At 37.5% G+C, this 19,796-nt stretch overlaps 2 protein-coding genes across 11 annotated transcripts in view; one reads left to right on the plus strand and one right to left on the minus strand.

Moving 5' to 3' along the window:
- Positions 1-19,796, plus strand: part of LOC139971612 (uncharacterized) — a 254,208-nt gene that overhangs the window by 85,372 nt on the left and 149,040 nt on the right. For all 9 annotated transcript variants that reach the window (XM_071978246.1, XM_071978247.1, XM_071978238.1 and 6 more), the window contains 6 exons: positions 11,572-11,727; positions 12,746-12,922; positions 14,143-14,223; positions 14,992-15,132; positions 15,539-15,715; positions 16,274-16,570. In XM_071978246.1, the coding sequence (XP_071834347.1) occupies positions 11,572-11,727; positions 12,746-12,922; positions 14,143-14,223; positions 14,992-15,132; positions 15,539-15,715; positions 16,274-16,570 (1,029 nt within the window). The remainder of the gene's footprint in view (positions 1-11,571; positions 11,728-12,745; positions 12,923-14,142; positions 14,224-14,991; positions 15,133-15,538; positions 15,716-16,273; positions 16,571-19,796) is intronic.
- On the minus strand, positions 1,488-7,830 carry LOC139971608 (uncharacterized). 2 transcript variants are annotated; one of them, XM_071978233.1, is made up of 3 exons: positions 7,354-7,830; positions 4,220-6,230; positions 1,488-4,158 (listed from the first exon to the last, which is right to left on the minus strand). In XM_071978233.1, exon 2 carries the CDS (start codon positions 6,222-6,224, stop codon positions 4,242-4,244), a length of 1,983 nt encoding a protein of 660 aa, XP_071834334.1. In that variant the 5' UTR covers positions 6,225-6,230; positions 7,354-7,830; the 3' UTR covers positions 1,488-4,158; positions 4,220-4,241. The 2 variants fall into 2 exon arrangements, with proteins under 2 accessions (XP_071834334.1, XP_071834333.1); XM_071978232.1 differs by having other exon boundaries at positions 1,488-6,230; positions 7,354-7,826.

Genomic DNA, 19,796 nt, shown 5'->3' on the forward strand with positions numbered 1-19,796 from the left:
AGGTAACGCCATATATTGTCTGTAGTGTATGATATTAATGCAGTATACGTGTTTACGCCCATCTGTCCCTATGCTGATCCAGTGAGAGGATCATTACTTTGCCCAGTTTACCTGCTCCGTACCAAAAATGTATCGGTCCTCACGTCCAATTTTATTGCTCAAAGACAATGCAAATGATGATATGTTCTTTATTCACATAAATTCAGCTTAGACTGGGAGGTATTTATTTCAAACATTCACCTAAATAGATCTCCTACTCCAATGTTGGTATCAGTCAAAATTAAAATCTCCCGTTGTTAGTGGAAATTTGGTTTTTTAAAAAGTGAAATGGAATATATACCATTGGAAATTTTTAATTCTGAAAATTGTCACTATTGAAATTAACTGGCTGTGGCTACCATATTGTTCTGCTTTTTTTTCTTCTCTTTTTGAAATTCGAAGTAACTTTGCAAAGAAGCTATCCTCAATCTTATATATACTGGTGAATGGATTCACTTATCATCGAAAAAATTGTCAGGTTAGCCATGTCACTTGCATAGGAAGTTGATAGTCTCTTGAGGATCTCACATTTTGAGCACAAATTTTTTTCTAATTGTTTTGTCATCAATAAACTTTAAACTCATTCATATTTGTCAATTTGGCATTCAGAAAGATAAAACTGTCAAGTTTTGTACAGCATAATCTCCATAATCTCCAAATCCATTTGTATAGCATAATAGGACATCTCCATGTAGCCAACTGGAATCCCCCCCCCCCCCCAAAAAAAATATATTGCATTTAAATCAATAAAATATTCATTTCTCTTTCATACAGTGGTAGTCTAAATTCTCGACCATTGATGATTTTTACACCTGTGAACTTTGTACAAAATACATTATGAATGTCAACTTTTTTTCAGTTGCACTAAGCTCTACACAATAATAATGCTTTATGTTGTTTAATGTTATGTACTTATGTTACTATGTAATGACACCAAGATGGGACAATTTTTGTTCATACTGTTCTTTCATGTCTTGCTTCGAAGCACTCATATGGACAGTATGAGCAGTATGAATGTCATGTTTCTATCAAAAGGTCATGAACTGTTGGTACTATCAGTGTGGGTGCTTTGAAGCATGATATGGAAGGACAGTATAGAGCCTTATTTAATTGCAAAATTCTCCCCAACTGGCTGCATAATGATATACTATCTCATTAATATTCATGACTTGTGCAATGTCTTCCAGCCAGTTGGGACAATTTCCTAATGCTAATACCTCAAGTACACCAATATCATGCACTCAAAGCACTGGTGTTGACAATACAAACAGTTCCTAACCTTGATCTGATAGGAACATGATATTGATACTGTTTGTACTGATAATACAAGTGCTTTGGAAGCAGGGACATAACACTACAGTGTAGAAAAAATTGTCCCAATTGGGTGTCATCTTCTCAGCAGCTCCTAAAAACGATCATAATACAATAAAAAATGAGAAAAGTAATTATTTTCTTTTGTTTTTCTTTTGTATTTCTGTTATGAAACATACCTATTGTAGAAAGCCATATATATGTATATAAATATATACAAGTAATTCCATGAAATGGAGAGGGATAATAATGTGCAAACTGAGTCAAATTATTGCAAACATTTATGATGCATAATAAGCACAAATTTCTTCCCTTAAATGTTAAATAAAAAACCTCATGAACTTGTTGCAGAGATATTCAGTATTGTCTGTTATTTCCTAGAAATGGTCACATACGGAAAACATTACAAGTATCAAATTAACTGCCAACCTCGACCGGTTGTTGCTATTGCACATTGTGTTCTTTTGTTTTTGTTTAATTACAATTTGTTGAAATTAAGTCCACATTCTTCATTTCAAATATTTTTTCAAGTAAAAGAACCAGATGATTAAGACAGAAAGTCTTTTCCAAAGTTCTATATATATTTTTTGTCAAGATCATACAAAAGAAAACCTAATTTATATATTGGCCGAGATACTACCCGAAGTACTGTTTGGGTGCCGTGGGCATGGGGTAAGAGGCAGGGTAGTGGGTGGGGGACTGAAGTTTGTAAAAAAAGAATGGAGTCATGATTTCCACACAAATTTTCAATACTTATGAGTTTAATCCTATTGTGGTTAATCCTATTGTGGTTAATCCTATTGTGCTATGCGATTTTGAGTAATTCATGTTTTTGGAATAATTCTTATAAACTGCTTACAGTACTTAGCATACACATATTGCATTGTATATATGTGTATCATGGTAGCTCAGCCTCAAGCAGGTACATTTAGCCCAATTTAATTTAATTTGATATGAGATCACCCTTGAGGCCAAACTTCATTCGATTGCACCCACTGTCGTTCTACTTTGGTATGCAGATATTCAATCATCATCAGTTTACGCTGCCATTACTGTACAATTTGTTATAATCAAGATTAACAGATCTGAAAGTATTAAAATCACAGTTGTAAATAGTTTGATATTAACAATATTTTTAAATTTAAGGGAATAAAAAAAAACATTATTGTACTATATATTTAATGGATATGCCATGTTTATTTTAAGGCACTTACAAAATTTACACAAAATAAGAACCGCATTGTATGTATTTACATAGTATATATAGTGTTTACATATATACATAACTTATTCAGATTATACAAACTTTAGCATAAGCATAGTACTGTACATTTGTAACTATAAAATTATAAATGAAGTAACCAGGATGAGATTGTTCATGCATCTCCCTCTCTCAACAATCTTGCCTTGTCAATTTTTAGTAAAATTGATTAATGATATATATATATATATGAATTTAAATGTCTGTTTTTTGGGGGGGGGGCTGGGGGAGGGGGGAAGGAGAAATTTACAGCTTGGAATACTGGTGAGGTGAAGGTAATATATTACAATATCATATTGATAATTTTTCATTTAGAAAATTTAAATTTGAACCATTAGTGGGAGAGAGAAAATGAAGCCCTCATTTTAATTGTATAATAAATAATTAGGAGGTGGGGGGGGGAGGGGGATATGGAATGGGCTTCAGAGATTGATATGCTACCAATAAGTATGTGAATGCAATTAGAGTAAATACATTTGTGGTCATTCGCTATTTCTTTTTGCTTTGAGTGTAAAATAAAAGTACTCAGTAGTAGCTTCATCTTACCATATCACCAATTTTTGCGCTTTGATGCGGACATCTTTAAAGAAGATTGATGATAATCTAAAGTAAGCTAGTTGGCTTCCATAACCCAAATCCCACCTGTCATCAGATGCACTCAGACTTCATGTATGATTTCCACTACAAACTCTATAACGGTTTTCTTGTCGTGCAAGCACGCCTAGGAGATGTTATCTAAATCAGTTAACGACAACAACGGCTTCAGCTTTGAATTATCACTATAGGCCTATGTATCTGCATAGAAGGCCAGATTACCTCTGCTATTCAAGTATGTTAGGGCTAAGCTCTATGTGGATGTATCTTGGTTTAAAAATCAACACAGTTTTTCAAGATTAGTATCACTGTGACATTCATACAACAGAACAACAACAACAAAAACAAAAATTCCTTTTCAAACGTAACTGGATAGCCAACATGAAATGAAGTTACGAGGAAACCCAGCAAACTCCAGATCCATTTTTAAGGAACAGACAGTGAAAATGATGCAAGATTTGATGGAAGACTTCTCCAGTTATATCAGTTAACTGTTTTCATTTGTTTGCAGTGCAACTCTTGCATCAAATAATACATATGAAGAGGTTTGCATTCTCTTCACATTGCTATGCATCAGTATTAAACTTTTGAGGGGAATAGACAATAAAACAACCGTTAATAAATTTAAAGGGGACATAGTAAAAATAACCTAGTCTGAATTCTGACAATTTAGGATCCTATAGAATTGATGCCTGCATATCAACAGGAAATAGGAAGAATAAGCTAATCAGTACTTATTTGATCATTTCAATAATGCCTTTATTCTATCAACAGCATCTCTCTGATATACTGATATAAATAGGTATAAATAACATTAAAACATTTAATACCAAGACTTAACTTATTAGTCACTCGACCTGCAGATCTCGTCCAACTTTGAGGATATATATACAACAACTTGGACTGTAAGTTTTCTTGACATTGTGTAGTTCAAGCAGTGTCTCCTGGTAATGGTGAAGCCTAAAATATGCAGATTTAGACAGTGGCAGCTCTACTGTAGGAAAAAAGAAAAATGTGGCAACATTTGTTAGTTTCCTCAGCTGTTATCTGTCGGCTCTGAATTGTTAGTTTTGAGAGTTGAATTGATTGGTTTGCCATCTTCTGTTTCCTGTCTGATCATGTATGTGCTCTCCTCCTCCTGGCGTCCTTCATCGATGGGCCTACCGTCTCTGGTCTCCCTCCGCTGTGTATACATTCCAGGGAAATGGCGGGAGACCCTTCTCCGCCACTGGTGCACCTTTGGCAGACCACTGACACGCATTTGACGACAAGATCCCCCAGCAATGTTGGTCCCTATAACCGTAATGCTTTGGGATCTATTCACCTTGGCACTAGTGTCGGCCGATTGTCGTAAATCAGGGATGCTCATAGCAGGTCTGGGCGGTAACGTCTTATTGGGTACACGAAGGTCCCGCTGAGGAGGAGGATGTTGATGATGGTGCCGACATGTACTCTGAATGGTAGAGCAGGGTGTGCTTCTAGGTTGTATGTAGCTGGCTGTGGAGTTACTGCCGAATGTACCATTCATGTAGGGTCCCTTCACTTCTTCTGTAGGGGCAATATTCGGTCCCCTCTCTGGTACAGGTGGAGGGTCCCTCTCTAACACCGGTGGAGGAGGTACCGGACGCAGATTACGATTAGGGCACCGGGAAACGGTGTCCGCATCATGCGGATAGTTGTATCCCATATTATTCATTGTCCTTGCATAGTTTCTCCTTCTATACCTGTATTTCTTAGAAATGAAGAGCAGCAGGACAATTAATGCCAGTAGCACTGCCGCTGCTATGACACATATTGTAGTCAATGTCTCATGCTCCGTTTTATCACTCGTTTTGATGCGCTGCGTCGTTCTCGATAGTCTGCTCATATGGTCATGGTCCACGTATTCCTTCGTTTCATTCTCATCACAGAAAACAGTTGTATTATAAAGGTTTTGAAAGTCAATCACATATTCCTCACAAATTGGATTTCCAGCCAGAAATATTTGCACCTTTTCTTGTGAATTTTTGTAAAGTATCTGAATTGCTGAACCAGAGTCGTCGCTCAACTTGTTGGATGTCAAATCAACACCGCGCAGCTTTGAGAAGTTTATAAATGCACTTTCCTCTATGAGGGTCATATCATTACTTCTAGCTTCGAGATACTCCAAGCTTTCATGTACGTCATACAACAAACTAGCTCTGAGATGTTGGAGATTGTTGCCAGAAAGGTTAAGTAGCCGAAGTTGAAGTTGATACTGAAACATTTTATCGGGAATAGTTAAATCTGATAAAGAGTTGTAATCTAAGTGTAACTCTTCCAGTTTTACTAAATAGACGAATGCAACTATGTTGATATAGGCTATTCGATTGTGTGATAATTTCAAGGTAACCAAATCTCTCAGCTTCCCAAGGCAGTTGTTTCCTAGATGTGTAATCCTATTACCAGACAGGTCTAAATATTTGATTCTTGGCATCCTCCTAAAACTGCTTCGGTTTAATTGGTTGATTTCATTGTTCGATAAATTCAGTAAAATCAACTTTGGGAGATTGTAACTTCCGATGGCATTCAGTCGATTAGATCTTAGCTTCAGTTGAGTTAGGTTTGTCAAATTATTAAATGCACTCGCAGGAAGAGTCTGCAGATCATTCTCGGACAAGTCGATATCTTCCAGTTTGGTGTTGACGAAGCTGTCCGCTTCAATGGTATAGATACCGTTGTTCCGCATACTCAGAAACAACAAGTGTCGATAGTTTGCGAAGGCTGCTCTATATATATTGTGAATGGAATTGTGATCGGTTTTGAGTTCTTCTACGAAATTGCAGGCTTTCGGAACATCCGAAAAGTTGCTAGATGAACAATCTGCTGACCACTTGTTCTCATTCGGATGGCTGTTGACTTTGCACAATTGCGTGCACTTTGCAGTATTTCCTGGTCTGGTAGTAGTTGGCATTCCTACAGCAGTGGTAGTCGCTACGCCAAGTAGAATACTAAAAATCAACAGTAAATTCTGTTCCAACATTTCATCTTGCTTCTTCATATTTATCTGTAGGAGGAAAGAGCAAGAGAAAAATTTTTTAACCGGACATAAGATGACCTTGTGCATTCACTAGTTTCTCTTTTGATCTTATTTCTACCTGCAGTGTACCATTAGTTAGATGACAAGCTTTTTTATTGCCTAATCGATGCAGTGCAGACCGTAGGTGTCGATGTTTTCAGACAAAGAGAATGTTTCAGGGGTTTTCCGGTGGTTTGCCAAATCTTGTATGGAGTATGAACATCTAAAGTAACAATAGACAACTCTGCTAAAGTAATTTCACAACCTGGAAAAAAGCTGTTTGTTGATCAAGCCTCTTTTCTCAATATGCTAGGGTGCCAAATAGATTATAAAAAGTCAAAGTTTTGACATCCAATGTTTTTAAAATGGTTTAATTTGTTCGTTTATGAAGCTTGTCTAGTTTAAAAAATTCAGTCATTACTTTACAGTTTTCAATGAATAATTCAGTGTTCGAATGTTGTGTAGCAGTTTTGAAGTTCCACAACTTTGTCTCATGTGAAATACTACTGGTTCCTATGTGTACAAAAAGTGCCATCAATCTTTGCATTTGCATAGCAAATTTGACCATTTTGAATACAGGTAGCGAATAGAGCAAATGGTGCTGTGAGCGATCCCACAGTGAAATAGTGAAATTGCAAGATTCTGAAAATCTTTGCAAACAATTACAGCAAAAATCCTTCAATAATCCCAAATTTGGCACATGTATGAATGAAGTATAATTACCCATGCCATCATTTAGTAAATGCCTAATAGCAACGATCATTCATAATGTTTGCCCCCCCCCCCTTACTGTCTTACATGTAATACTCTAGACTGAAAGCATTTCATAATGGTATTATGTTAGTATGAAAGCAATTGTGTATCTGATCTCGCACATCGTCAGTTCCAAAAACAAAACAAAAAACAATTAAAAAATAAAAAGCATGTAAGGTGTTGAAGTTCATTATTCTCAGTTATTTTGTAGAGCCACTGCCTAACCGTAATGCCAACCCATACTGCACTAAAGAGTAGGAACTTAATTGTATAGATTAACACATTTCCACAGTGATGGAAACTTTATTTTAATAAACGCTCACGTAACAAGAAAACATGATTAAAATGGGTGAAGTACCTGAATATAAGTTTCATCAAAGTCACAAACGTTTGGCTGCCTTGGTATAGATTTGTTTGACTGGTAGTGGTATGGTTCTAGCTATATCCAGCTATCATCAGATTCCATTTCTGTCAGTAAATTGTTGCATGCATGGTTTCAGCAACATCCGTGGTCTTTCTGCATCGGTCTGTAAAACATATAACTTGTCTCTAGCGTTACTCGCTAACAACTGATTCATTCCACTGACAGTAGACACTATCAGCAGAGTAGAACTTGCTCCAGTTACTTTCAATTTGATTGTATCATTGGTGTGAGGGAGTTCCTTTCATATATGTAATGACAGCAACAGTCATATATGGAATTAGCACTGTAACCACCTGTAACACACAGTCAAGTAGCACTGGCCTTGCTGTATATACTGACACAGGTTAAATACTGTATTTGTTGAGCTCACTGTATGCACTAGACTCCTCCTGTAACAGATCAGTGACTAAAAATAAGTCTGGAAATTCCGGGTAGCTGTAGACCTACACTTTGGGGTTGACCTCAAATGGGAAGCTTGTTTACTCTGGTGTTGTTGAGCACTGCAGCAACATTTCCACCCATTCACAGGTACCTGGAGGTCCTGCCCAGTGTTGTTCTTTGCTACCATGGGTTTAGATGTATATATATATATATTGGAATATATATATTGTAATATATATCAATATATATAATATGTATGTAATATATATAAATATATATAACTGTTGAACTGTTGTTGAACTATTGTACTAGCTAAGTAGTTCCAACTTGGTGGGTACAAGAACCCTATCGAAATTGGTGGAGATCAAAGATCATTTGCTGTCAACATAAATCATAGTCTGAAAACCTTGTAAACACAGTTATTCAAAAAGCACATTTTTGTTGAACTTCATACTTGGTATGTAGCCTAGATCCAACTTGGTGAGTACAAGAACCCAATTGGAATTGGTAGAAGTCTGAAATTCTTGTAAACATGATAGCTCCAACATTAAAGCTACTCTACGTACTCTAAGTAATCTGTGAGTTCTCTGATGCTCCTATCACGTTATCCTTGGACAAGTTGAACTCACTTACTCTACATTATTAGTCAGATAGTTAAATCGAATTTCTGATAAAATTATGTGGCAAGGAATCACAAAGCCTTCATTGCTTTTTGGATAGGAACACAAATAACAAAAAACAAATAAGAAGACCATGATAGTGATGTATTTTAATATTGTTGATGCGTTGTATTGCTCTCCAACATTCCAAGTAACAGCCATCAGGCCAGTAGTAAACTGTATGTTTGACTTGTCACAGTTTGTGTGCATTTTTTTTAAAGGTATTATACATAACTCGTAAACTTTTGTCATATTTACCAACTCGTTGTCAAAGGTATCTTAGCTTGTCAATATTTTCACAGGGTACTTGGTGGTGAAGAAGTGTAGTTTATGTATTTGAGAAAATGGGGCAGGGGAAGGGGTAGGGTCTGGGGTAGGGATTGCGTGATCTTGATCTTCAAAGGCGAACAGCTGAAACAAAACCAGACTGTACACCTTTAAATTGGATTGATTGGATCATTAGACAATGAGGCAAGTGAAATTAGACAGAAACAAAAGGGCAATGAGATGAAAGGAAGTAGCAGAGATGAACTGGACTCTGATAAGTGATATTCGATCCCTCTGGAACCCTCTTGCACTGTGAAGTTGCCGCTGTTTTTTGTACTCCACAAAATGAACTCTGGACACAGTGGTAATTTATCCACACTCTGTTTAAAGGGCATTGAAGACATGCCCCAAACCATGTGCTGCGCTCTGAAAAAGTTAACTTTCCGTTGCTCGCAAGTGAAGTTTTCTGCTTGTCGCTACAAAATGCAAACAGTAATGAAACGTGATACCTTGTTATCTTTTATCTAGACCTGAGATGTCCATCACTGCTCTGTACACTGTGTTGTGGGCATTGATCGTAGCTGTATGTATTGACTGTACACTAGTGCCTAATTACCGACGACGGTAGCAAGCTGTGTGTGTATCTTCTGGGATCGATGGTGGTGTCTAACACTTCTGTTACACCTCATTCGAAACTTGGTTAGATTCCTTCGTAGTTGTATGTATTGACTGTACACTAATGTCTAACTATCGACGGTAGCAAGCTGTGTGTGTATTTTCTGGGATCGATGGTGGTGTCTAACATTTCTGTTACACCTCATTCGAAACTAGGTCAGATAACCGGCATGAGACGTTCCTTTGTGCGCGAGTCTTCACACCCTTTGACTAAATTGTAGATTCATTGCTCACAAAACTGGGTAGCAAAATACTGCAGATTGATCAAATTGTGGTGATGTTAAAGGTTAATTAATTTGAAATAAACACGTCCGTTTGAGCAGAAAGAGGTATGTTGCAGACTTGTCCGCTGGAAGAGGATTCAATTGACACATATATACATGTAGTAAATTACGACTTTCAATCATTGACATCACATTTCCTTCCCTGTTTGTGGTGGTCAATGAAAGTGATATTTCGGAAATTGCAAAGAAGCATATCCTGAAAGGACAAGAGCATCTTTACAGCCGAAATATATGTAGTTTGTTTGCATCATTGCATATCCGGCTAACACTCTTAGTTTAAAGCCTCAGCAATATCCTTTATGGATAGTATAGAAACTATTAAAAGCATCAATTTAAAAAACCAAATTATCATAATAGTTTGTTCTTCAATCACTTTTACAATATTCTTTCTTCATGTTGGCCTATAGAATTTAACGAGAGATCTATGGAAAGGATCAAGGGTAGCATTTTGAATACTGTGGGTATCTGTGGCTGTATACTCATGAAATATCAATAGATTTCTTGACTTGAACAATTTTCACTACCTCAGTCATAATAATTCTGTTCCTATTCCACAACCCCTCCCCAAGTTGTTCAGAATTACTGTAAATTACTACTAAAATATCTTTTTATAACATAATTATGTTTCTCTATTAACCCTCTCACTTGTTCATACATGTATAGGCATCCATACTGCACGTAATTTGTTTCATTGGCTGTCGTCACCAGCCTACAGTTTCAACGATAATGCCAGAGGATAGCTTTCAAGTCTCTATTGAAACCATTCACATAAGGTTTTAACAAGCCCTTTCACTTTTAGTATATTTCGCAGAAAGCGAAACACCTACGTAGTTAGATTTCCGGAAGTGTTGGACAAAGATCAATAAATCGAAGGTCTATCTGCTTCTATTTTCGAACAGGATATGACGTCAGACTTTTGATTTGCTACGTAAAAGAGATTTGTAGATCCGTGACGTGATAGTGTATCTAATAAAAGAAATGATTGGACATGAAAGGAGCATTTAACATACACGTGGTCATCAAAGGTCGTTTCATTATATTGCCCTTCCCCCCCCAGAGCTAACTTGAATGAAATGTTTCGAAACCGACACTAATATCGCGAGTAGTTTAATGGTTGGTAAATGTGACCGGATGGAAGCGGTCTGTACATGCATTCATATGGTCTGAAACCGACTCGAATATCAACCATTATAGGCGAGAGTTATTCATACATGCCCCAAAGAATAAAATTTATCTCAAGTATTTGCAGAGGTGAAATAGTTGATAGCACAACCGGATGGAGATGTAGGGGTGTGGGTGGAGGGTGGAGGTCTAATTAATGGTCTAAGGGAAATGAAGCGTATTTCAAGTCTACCCATTTGAATTGAATCCACTCTGAAATAGTACTGCACTGTTTAAGTTTATCTCGATTTTGGCACAAGTTTGAGCAATTTATGTTTTGGAAACGAGCCGAGGACTAGAAGGGGGTGGTTTTCATAGTACTAAAAATGTTCAGTTGTTGGAGTGGTAGTCTCTCTGGTATAACCACTTAGTTTGTAGGTGGGTTTCTCACATCCCACTACCATCATTTGCTACACCTCCAACTTCCTGACCCCCCCCCCACCATATCAATCCATTCCCTCTGAGTGATAGTTCAGCAAAGTAGCATTAGTAAAATTATAATTTGACTAATTACTAATTTAGAATACACATTGTAAATGTATACCAGATTCTTCTGTGACTGTTGAGCATTTTATGTATGAAATTCACAATTAGGAAAATGATGAGTAACGTTTCTAATGGTATCAAGATAAGTACATGAAGGAGGGGTACAGCAATACACTGTGAAAGGGGTTCAAAAGGTTACCAACTTTCTTACCACATGTTCGTTTGATCATTTTTGGCAGTCATTTATCGATGAAGTCGATGGGTTCCGTTCGAAACCAGAAGCTGTGTGTACCTTATCTCAACAATTGTTAGTCGTAGATGAAGGGAATGTTTCTGCCGTGACTGATGCAAACAACCTACAACGGAGATATGACAACCTGACAGTTCAGCTAAAGGTTTGTTGTGATAGCTTCTGTACTGTATTTGAAATGTGATCAAAACTTAAATGCTGGATGTAAACATATCACATATCACATTTTTTCCATTTTTTTTCTTTTTTTCTTGTGTCATCTTACAATGTCAATTAACTGACAACTTTCTGGCACAAACTGGCATCCCTTGAAAGTTCCCTTTTTTTTTTTTGGCATTAATTTTTTTAAATTTTTTGATACCACGCGATTATATGCACAATGCAGACTATTACTAGATGAAACTAGACCAGATTTCATTCAAACAATGAAAGTACTGAAGAAAAAAGTAGGAACCTTGTCTCAGTTTTGATAAATTGTAATCTTTAATTGTGAGCAGTTCTTGGTATTGCTGTGTTCTCAACGATAGAATGTATTGTTTACTTGGCTAGGACTCCCTCTATTGTTTAATTGTTTTTAATTAACTAAATTCTCCAAGAGGTAGACCTAAATTGTGTATAAACGACATAGCTTTGCAGAGATGGAATATCCTATTTGATTCCATGCTCCCTTAATGGTGGTTCTAGGGTTAAGGGTCAGATATGTGATATGGGAGGGAATTTTATTGGGTTAAGGTTCAGATATGAGATGGATGGATACTGCAAGGGGAGAGAATTTAACCAAACTTTACAGTATTTCACAATTTTGACAGGTTTAACTTGTTGAATATTTTCACAGAAGTTGGAACCATCTGTCTTTTGCAATTTGTTAAGTGTTTCCTATCTTGTAACTTGTAAACCACTGTCTTCAAACTGTTTATTACAGGAAATAAAATTGTGGAAATGAAATAGTAGAAATAAAATAAAAGTTTTACAGAAAGTTCGGTGGTAGGTATAGTAATCTGGTTGATTGTTTGGTTTCACTTTTCTCTACAATTGGCCGTCAGATCTGTAGAGACTTTTGTAATCAGATCATATCATATATATGTTCTAACATATTATTTTGACAGTTTAATAAACTAACTATATTAACTAGGTTGCTAAGTGGCTTTCATTTTCATCTGTAGGACGTCCTACTTAGTGTGACAGAAAACATTTCCAAGCAGAGGGCATTGGAAGATAAATTGAAATCTGCCGATGAAGCTTTACAAGACATCAGTGAGTTACTAGAACCAGTTGTAAAGAAGCAGCTAGCATTTGAAGAGAGTGCCTCACAAACAGATGGGACCCCAATGCCTAGCCAGGTAAGGAAATAATGGAAAAAATAAAGGAAGAATTCATGCTAAGACAGACTGTTTCAAGACTTTTATACACTTTCAGTTTCAACAGCATTTTCCAAGGACTGAAGGAAGTTAGACAACCTGACACCAACTAAGGATTTGGCTCTTCTCCCTCCTCCCCCAGATCCCCTCCCCCCAGATCCCCACACACATACAGGTGTGTAATCTGTCCCATGTATGTATCCCGAGGACAAGAGTATATTGTGAAACAAACAAAACAGATCCAATTAAAGAAACAACAAGAAATGTTTTGGTCACATTTCTTGGTTATAGTCTATCAAAATTGATAGTAGATATCGCTTAATCCGCTCAAAGCCTGCTTCTCTCATATATTTTATAGATTTTCAACTCTCATTTTGGTTTGTCTGGTAAACTTTATTAAGCATGATGACCCTGGTTTTGCTACTGACATTGGGATGGACTGTACAAGACAATTGCATCTTGCATGATTTTTATATTGACAAATCACATTCAGCCTGGACTGTAAAACATAGTTTATAGTTAAAGATGTAATTTTTCACTTGTGTTTGATCATTTTTAGACTTTCGTCCTGTATGGGACGTCATTTAGTGCTTATGCAATTGTCATTCATGATTTTAAGTTTACAGACATGGTTCTATGAAGATTGTTACTGGCAGACTTACCTTGGAAAGGAAAATTGGATAAGACTAAAATGATACAAATTATTAGTGTTGGTTCCATATGTGACGTGTGCACACCAGTCATAGGTGTAGGCTAAATGTTGCAAAAAGTTTCGGTAATAAGTTGAAAAGTATTGTAATAATTTAAAGAAGGAGAAAATTATTCACATGTTGTCTGTGGGACTATTTAGTTCATAAGAATGCCCACATATTTCCATTACCTTCAGTTAAAAAATACTTGTATTATGACAAATCATTGTTATAATACTTTGTATGCTTCAGTGAGTAATGTTCCACCTCCTCCCCTCCCTTCCCCTCCCCTCCCCTCCCCTCTCCTCCCCTCCTCACTCCATCCTACCACCACACAAATAGTATTTATAGGCTAGACTGACTATGTAAATATTAAACAATGTTACTACCATTTTGTGAATCAGTGCATAATGTTCATAGCAGACTCTATTGTGGCTGTATCATACAGTTTTATCTATGTGGAATTCCCCCAATTGTTCCAAACTGCTTTTATTGGATCCATAATTTTGCTAGGAGACTGTGCCATTACTACCAGAGGGGAAAGTCAGCACAACCAGTGAAAAAGATGCACAACAACAGGCCTCACATGTCCAGGTAACTCCAGTTTATATTGAAGCTCAAGTTTCTTGGAGGCCAGGAGGGGTGGGAAGGGTTGTTATCATATATGACTCGTGGAGGAATTTATGATTGGAATTATCATATGGCAAGTCTTTAAAACTTTATGGGGGTGTTTATCCATAGAAAAAGGTATCATGCTTATAAACTTTGTTGCAGTCTTGCATTAAGCAGTGGTTTGATATACTGGCAAAGGCTTTACTATGCATTACTATATCAATTGTTTCCCTTACATACAAGTGATTTGTTGTTGACAAAATTAACACACAATGTATCTATTCTACGTGCTTCCATCAGTTCACATTGCCATCAGTTCACATTTTGGTATGTTAGAGATGATGGTTATTTCTCTCAGGTTGCTTGACTATGGGTCTACATATCAATTATCGTGCCTTCACATTTGATTTGCTGTGACCATGAACCCTTGACAATATGGATTTTGTCTATTCAGAAGATTTAGGGTAGTATGTGAAAATATTCATACCATTTTTAATGCATGTTTTCATTGCTCCATTCAACGGGTGGGTGGAAATGGTAGGTAGGAGGGTTAGGGTGGGGTGTTGAAGTGAGAGTAGGGGTGGGGGGTTTGGGGTTAAAGGTGGGATATCGGCTACACCATGTGCATTATTGTGGTGAATATACAGGAGAAATATTCCTTGTTGCCCTATATTGCTCTATTATTGCTCTCTTTTATTATCTGTTGAATGGAAGTCTCATCATTAATTTGATACATTTTTGTCTACACAGGCTTTACAGCAAAAAGCAGATGCTCAAAGAGAAATTCTAATCAAAACAACTGAAGATATTGATGAGAATGATGGATCACTTAGTCAGGATGTTGATGAGATCAATAGATTGCTTAAGAAAACCCACGACTGTATACAGAAGGTTAATATTACTTCCTCCTATTGTAATTAATGTTTATTGCAGTATTGTTTGTAATTAATATGGATTAATTGTGTAAAAGATGTTGATGAGATCAATAGATTGCTTAAGAAAACCCACAACTGTATACAGAAGGTTGATATTACTTCCTCCTATTGTCATTAATGTTTATCTAACTGTGAAGGTATCAGTAATCAGGATACATGCTTACAGTATTGTTTTTAATTAATATGGATTAATCTGGTAAAAGTTTTTCTTGTCTTCTTTGATTTTTGAAACTGACTTCCAATGAGAGTCAACATTGTCTGGAGTCCAATTAGAGTCATTGGAAACAATGACACCAACAAATTATTGAAAGTAGAACACAGTTTACACTTTGAACTATAATGTTAACTTTGAATATTTCCAGGCAAAGGCTCGTAAGGATATTCTTGGACAGCATGCGGAAAAGTGGGCGAATATCGAAAGAGAAATTTTGAATCTCTCAGAATGGATGGAGAAACAGAAACAGAGGCTTCAAGACGAAGAGGAGAAACCAGCTGCTCTAAATATCAATGATAGTAGTGAGCAATGTGATGCTCTACAGGTAAGCAATGCATGGTAGTGTAAAACCTCTCAAAATCAAGGACAGAACTCTTCATCTTTTAATTATATGGTTAGAAATAAACTTGTTATGAAAGAAAGAAAGCAATATTTACACTGATGGATGTATTAATCGAGTGACCACTGCTCTAGAGCTTCCAACTTGAAGACTTTCTCGAATCTGTAATCTTCATTTGGGTTATATAACCGGTCTCGTAGGTCTAGTACATGTACATGAGTATGAGTAAATGTTGTGACCGACAAAGTATAATGAATACTTTATTCAGTGAAGTTTTCTTTTAGTGGACTTAACGTTAGAATTAATGTTTTTTTTGTGTAAATCAGTTTTTCTTTCCCCTCTCTGTATGCTACCATGACACCCTGGCAAACTCCAGCCATAAAATATGCAGAGTAGAGCAGAATGTTAAATATTCTTTGAGTGAAACCAACGATGTCAACAAACCAAAGCTAGGGACGGATGACAGTATAATCTGAGGAATATTAATATAAAGATGGAAATAAAAGTGAAAAAATTTTCACATTGTTTTGTTCAACTTTTCAGCCAATACCCCCAGAGTATACAGAGAAAGAGCTCCTTCTCAGGAAACTTCACCAGGAAGAGCAACAGCTCGGTTTATCCGAAGATCCTAACTTGAACAAGCTCGATGAGGATCTGGCTGCTCTGAGGAGGAAGCTAGAGGATATGACGCAGGGTAAGCGTGTACACCACCAGTGTGTGGAGGAATACACCGCTGCTCGTACAGACTGCACGGAGCAACTGAATCATCTGGAAGAAGATATGAATGCATTGCTTGCTGACGAGACTTTAGCCGCAGAAGAGAAACTGGATTCATTGGAAGTAAGGGGAATAATATTATTTTTATTGTTGTGTTGCATGTGTTCTTCTCTGTACATGTTCAATGGATTCACAATGGTTAATATTATTCATCTTTCTTGTGTATGTACTTGACCAGTCGGATGATGTATTTTTGACTTTTTTCTTTTTATTCAAATCCTTTCCAAACAGTTTTTTTTTTAAATTTTCCCTGAATATTTGTCATCGTTTTTGTAAGATTGAGAAGTCAGAATGTTTGCTGGTGGTACTATATGTTCTTCTCTGTACTTGCTTGATAGGATCAGAATTTTTGAGTATAACTCCTGTTTCCATGAATTTTCCTGTGTACATGCTAGATCCGTGGAAACTTGGTTTTGGTCTTACTATATATATACCAGATCAGTTAAACCAGTTGCTTGGGCTTACTATGTGTCCTCCTGTATATATATATACCGGATCAGTTAAACCAATTGCTTGGGCTTACTATGTGTCCTCGTCTGTATAAACCAGATCAGATAAACCAATTGCTTGGGCTTACTATGTGTCCTCCTGTATATATATATACCGGATCAGTTAAACCAGTTGCTTGGGCTTACTATGTGTCCTCCAGTATTTATATACCGGATCAGTTAAACCAATTGCTTGGGCTTACTATGTGTCCTCCTGTATAGATATATACCGGATCAGTTAAACCAATTGCTTGGGCTTACTATGTGTCCTGTAAATATATACCGGATCAGTAAAACTAATTGCTTGGGCTTCCTATGTGTCCTTGTCTGTATAACCAGATCAGTTAAACCAATTGCTTGGGCTTACTATGTGTCCTGTAAATATATACCGGATCAGTGAAACTAATTGCTTGGGCTTACTATGTGTCCTTGTCTGTATAACCAGATCAGTTAAACCAATTGCTTGGGCTTACTATGTGTCCTGTAAATATATACCGGATCAGTAAAACTAATTGCTTGGTCTTACTATGTGTCCTCCTGTATATATATACCGGATCAGTTGAACCAATTGCTTGGGGTTACTATGTGTCCTCGTCTGTATTTACCAGATCAGTTAAACCATGGAGGTAAAAACAGACCTCCATGGTTAAATCAATTGCTTGGGCTCACTATGTGTCCTCCCAGTACATACCTGATGTAAAGTTTGTAAAGCGTTTGTTTCATTTTAAAATGTGTGGCTCCTCTGGGTATGCTTGATCAATTGAAAGTTTCGTTGGTTTTATGATAAGTTCCCAGTATATCCTCATAATCATACAAATAACGTGAACATTATGCAAACGATCACATTTGTTTGTTTTATGATATTTTTAGTCATAAGGATACTGTAGGTTAGAACATACTTGCGTCAGAAACTGACATTTCCTCAAAAGTAGAATCCTGTGTGAAATGGTCAATCAGCATTTTATAGCTTATTTCTAAATATTTAATAATAATAATTACCCTAACATTGGCAATTTTGTTTATTTTGATATGAAGCAAACAAATTAATCTATGGAAAAGCTTAAAGGATTATTTTAATTTTTATCACCCAGAATGACCGACGATATTTTAAACTGTGTAAAAGTAAGTTGGCCTGACATTTCGATCCTAGCAGGATCTTCTTCAGAGGCTAAATGACAAGTTACAGTAACAGAGGGGACAAAAACACGCACAGAATACAGACAGGTTAATGAGCACGGTGAACACAATGAGATGGATGAAAGGGGATTATAAGTAGAAAGCAACAGGAGAAGAGGAGAGGAAGGAGATAAACTGTGGAGGGACAAAGAGAGGATTAAAGGCACAGGGTAGGGAATGAACTGGAGAGGGACAAAGACAGAAAGGTGTGAAGAAAAATGGAGGGGAAGAGAGCTGTGAGAAGAAGAGTGAAAGGGGGGGGGGGGGGGGAGGGAGAAAGGGGAGAAGGAGTAGGGAACAGAGGAAAGTTAGTCATGTCCTTCCTGAATGTTCAGCCCATGAGGTTTAATGGTACGAAGGCGTTGCATCCAGAGCCTCTCTCTGCTGATTCGTGCTAGGTCAGGACGGCTACCTAAGGATTCAGTCCCCTGTAGGGACATGTCGTTAATGGTATGGTTGGGAAGGTTAAAATGTTCTCCAACTGGGGTCTCAGTCTTCATGGTGTTGACTGTGGATCTGTGACCATAGAATCGCTTCTTGAGGGTGGTTTTGGTTTCGCCAACATACTGGAAGCCGCAAACTCTACAAGAGATCAGATAGATGACATTGGTGGTAGTGCAAGTGATGTGACCCTTAGTCTTGTGTGTGAGTTGCATGCTGTGGCTGGTGATGGAATTGGATTCAACAATGTGGTGGCTGCAGACAATGCATCTCGAAGTACGATCACATTTGAAGGTACCATGCTGAATGGGTGTGGGGTTAGAAGTTAGAGGTGGAACAGCAGCGCGTACAAGAAGGTCTCGTAGGTTGCGTGGTCGTCTGTAGGCGATGATGGGTTTTTCAGGGACGGCTCGTTGGAGTCTATCTGAAGTGAGTAGAATGTTGTGGTTGTTAGAGGTGATTTTCTGAAGGGGAGGAAGATTTGGGTGGAAAGTAACAACCAGGGGCAGCTTGTTGTCGCAATCTCGTCCCTTTTTGTCCTTCACTGCCAAAGTAGATGATCTGGAAAGGGAGCGGACTCTCTGAATGGCTTCACGCACCCTTCTGGCACTATGGCCCCTGGCAATAAGGTGTTTTTCCAAAGCATCTGTATGGCGAATGAAAGAGGAATTGTTAGAGCAAATGCGACGAAGACGAAGTGCTTGACTGTAGGCAATTCCAGACTTGCAGTGACGGGGATGGCAGCTTGAAGAATGGAGATACTGGTGTGTGTCTGTGGGCTTGGTGTATAAGTCTGTAGAGAGAGAACCGTGTTCCTTGCGAACAGTCACATCGAGAAAGTTAACCTGTTGGTGAGAGTAATCAGAGGTGAATTTGATGGTGCTGTGGAAAGAATTGATGTGATTGATGAAGGTGAGCAGGCTATCCTCATCACTGGTCCAAATGAAGAAGATGTCATCAATGTAGCGCCACCAGATTAGGGGACGGCAGGGAGCCGTACTGAGCGTGCGTTCTTCAAGGCTAGACATAAACAGACATGCAAAGGAAGGAGCCATCCTGGTTCCCATGGCAGTCCCGTGTCTTTGAAGGTAATGCTTGTCCATGAACGTGAAGTTGTTTTTGGTGAGAACCTGTTGCATGAGAGCTTTGATGTCAGAGATGGGTGGACAAGGGTGGACCTTCTT

This window comes from Apostichopus japonicus, chromosome 8 (genome assembly GCF_037975245.1).
Source record: "Apostichopus japonicus isolate 1M-3 chromosome 8, ASM3797524v1, whole genome shotgun sequence".
Taxonomy (NCBI): Eukaryota; Metazoa; Echinodermata; class Holothuroidea; order Aspidochirotida; family Stichopodidae; genus Apostichopus; species Apostichopus japonicus.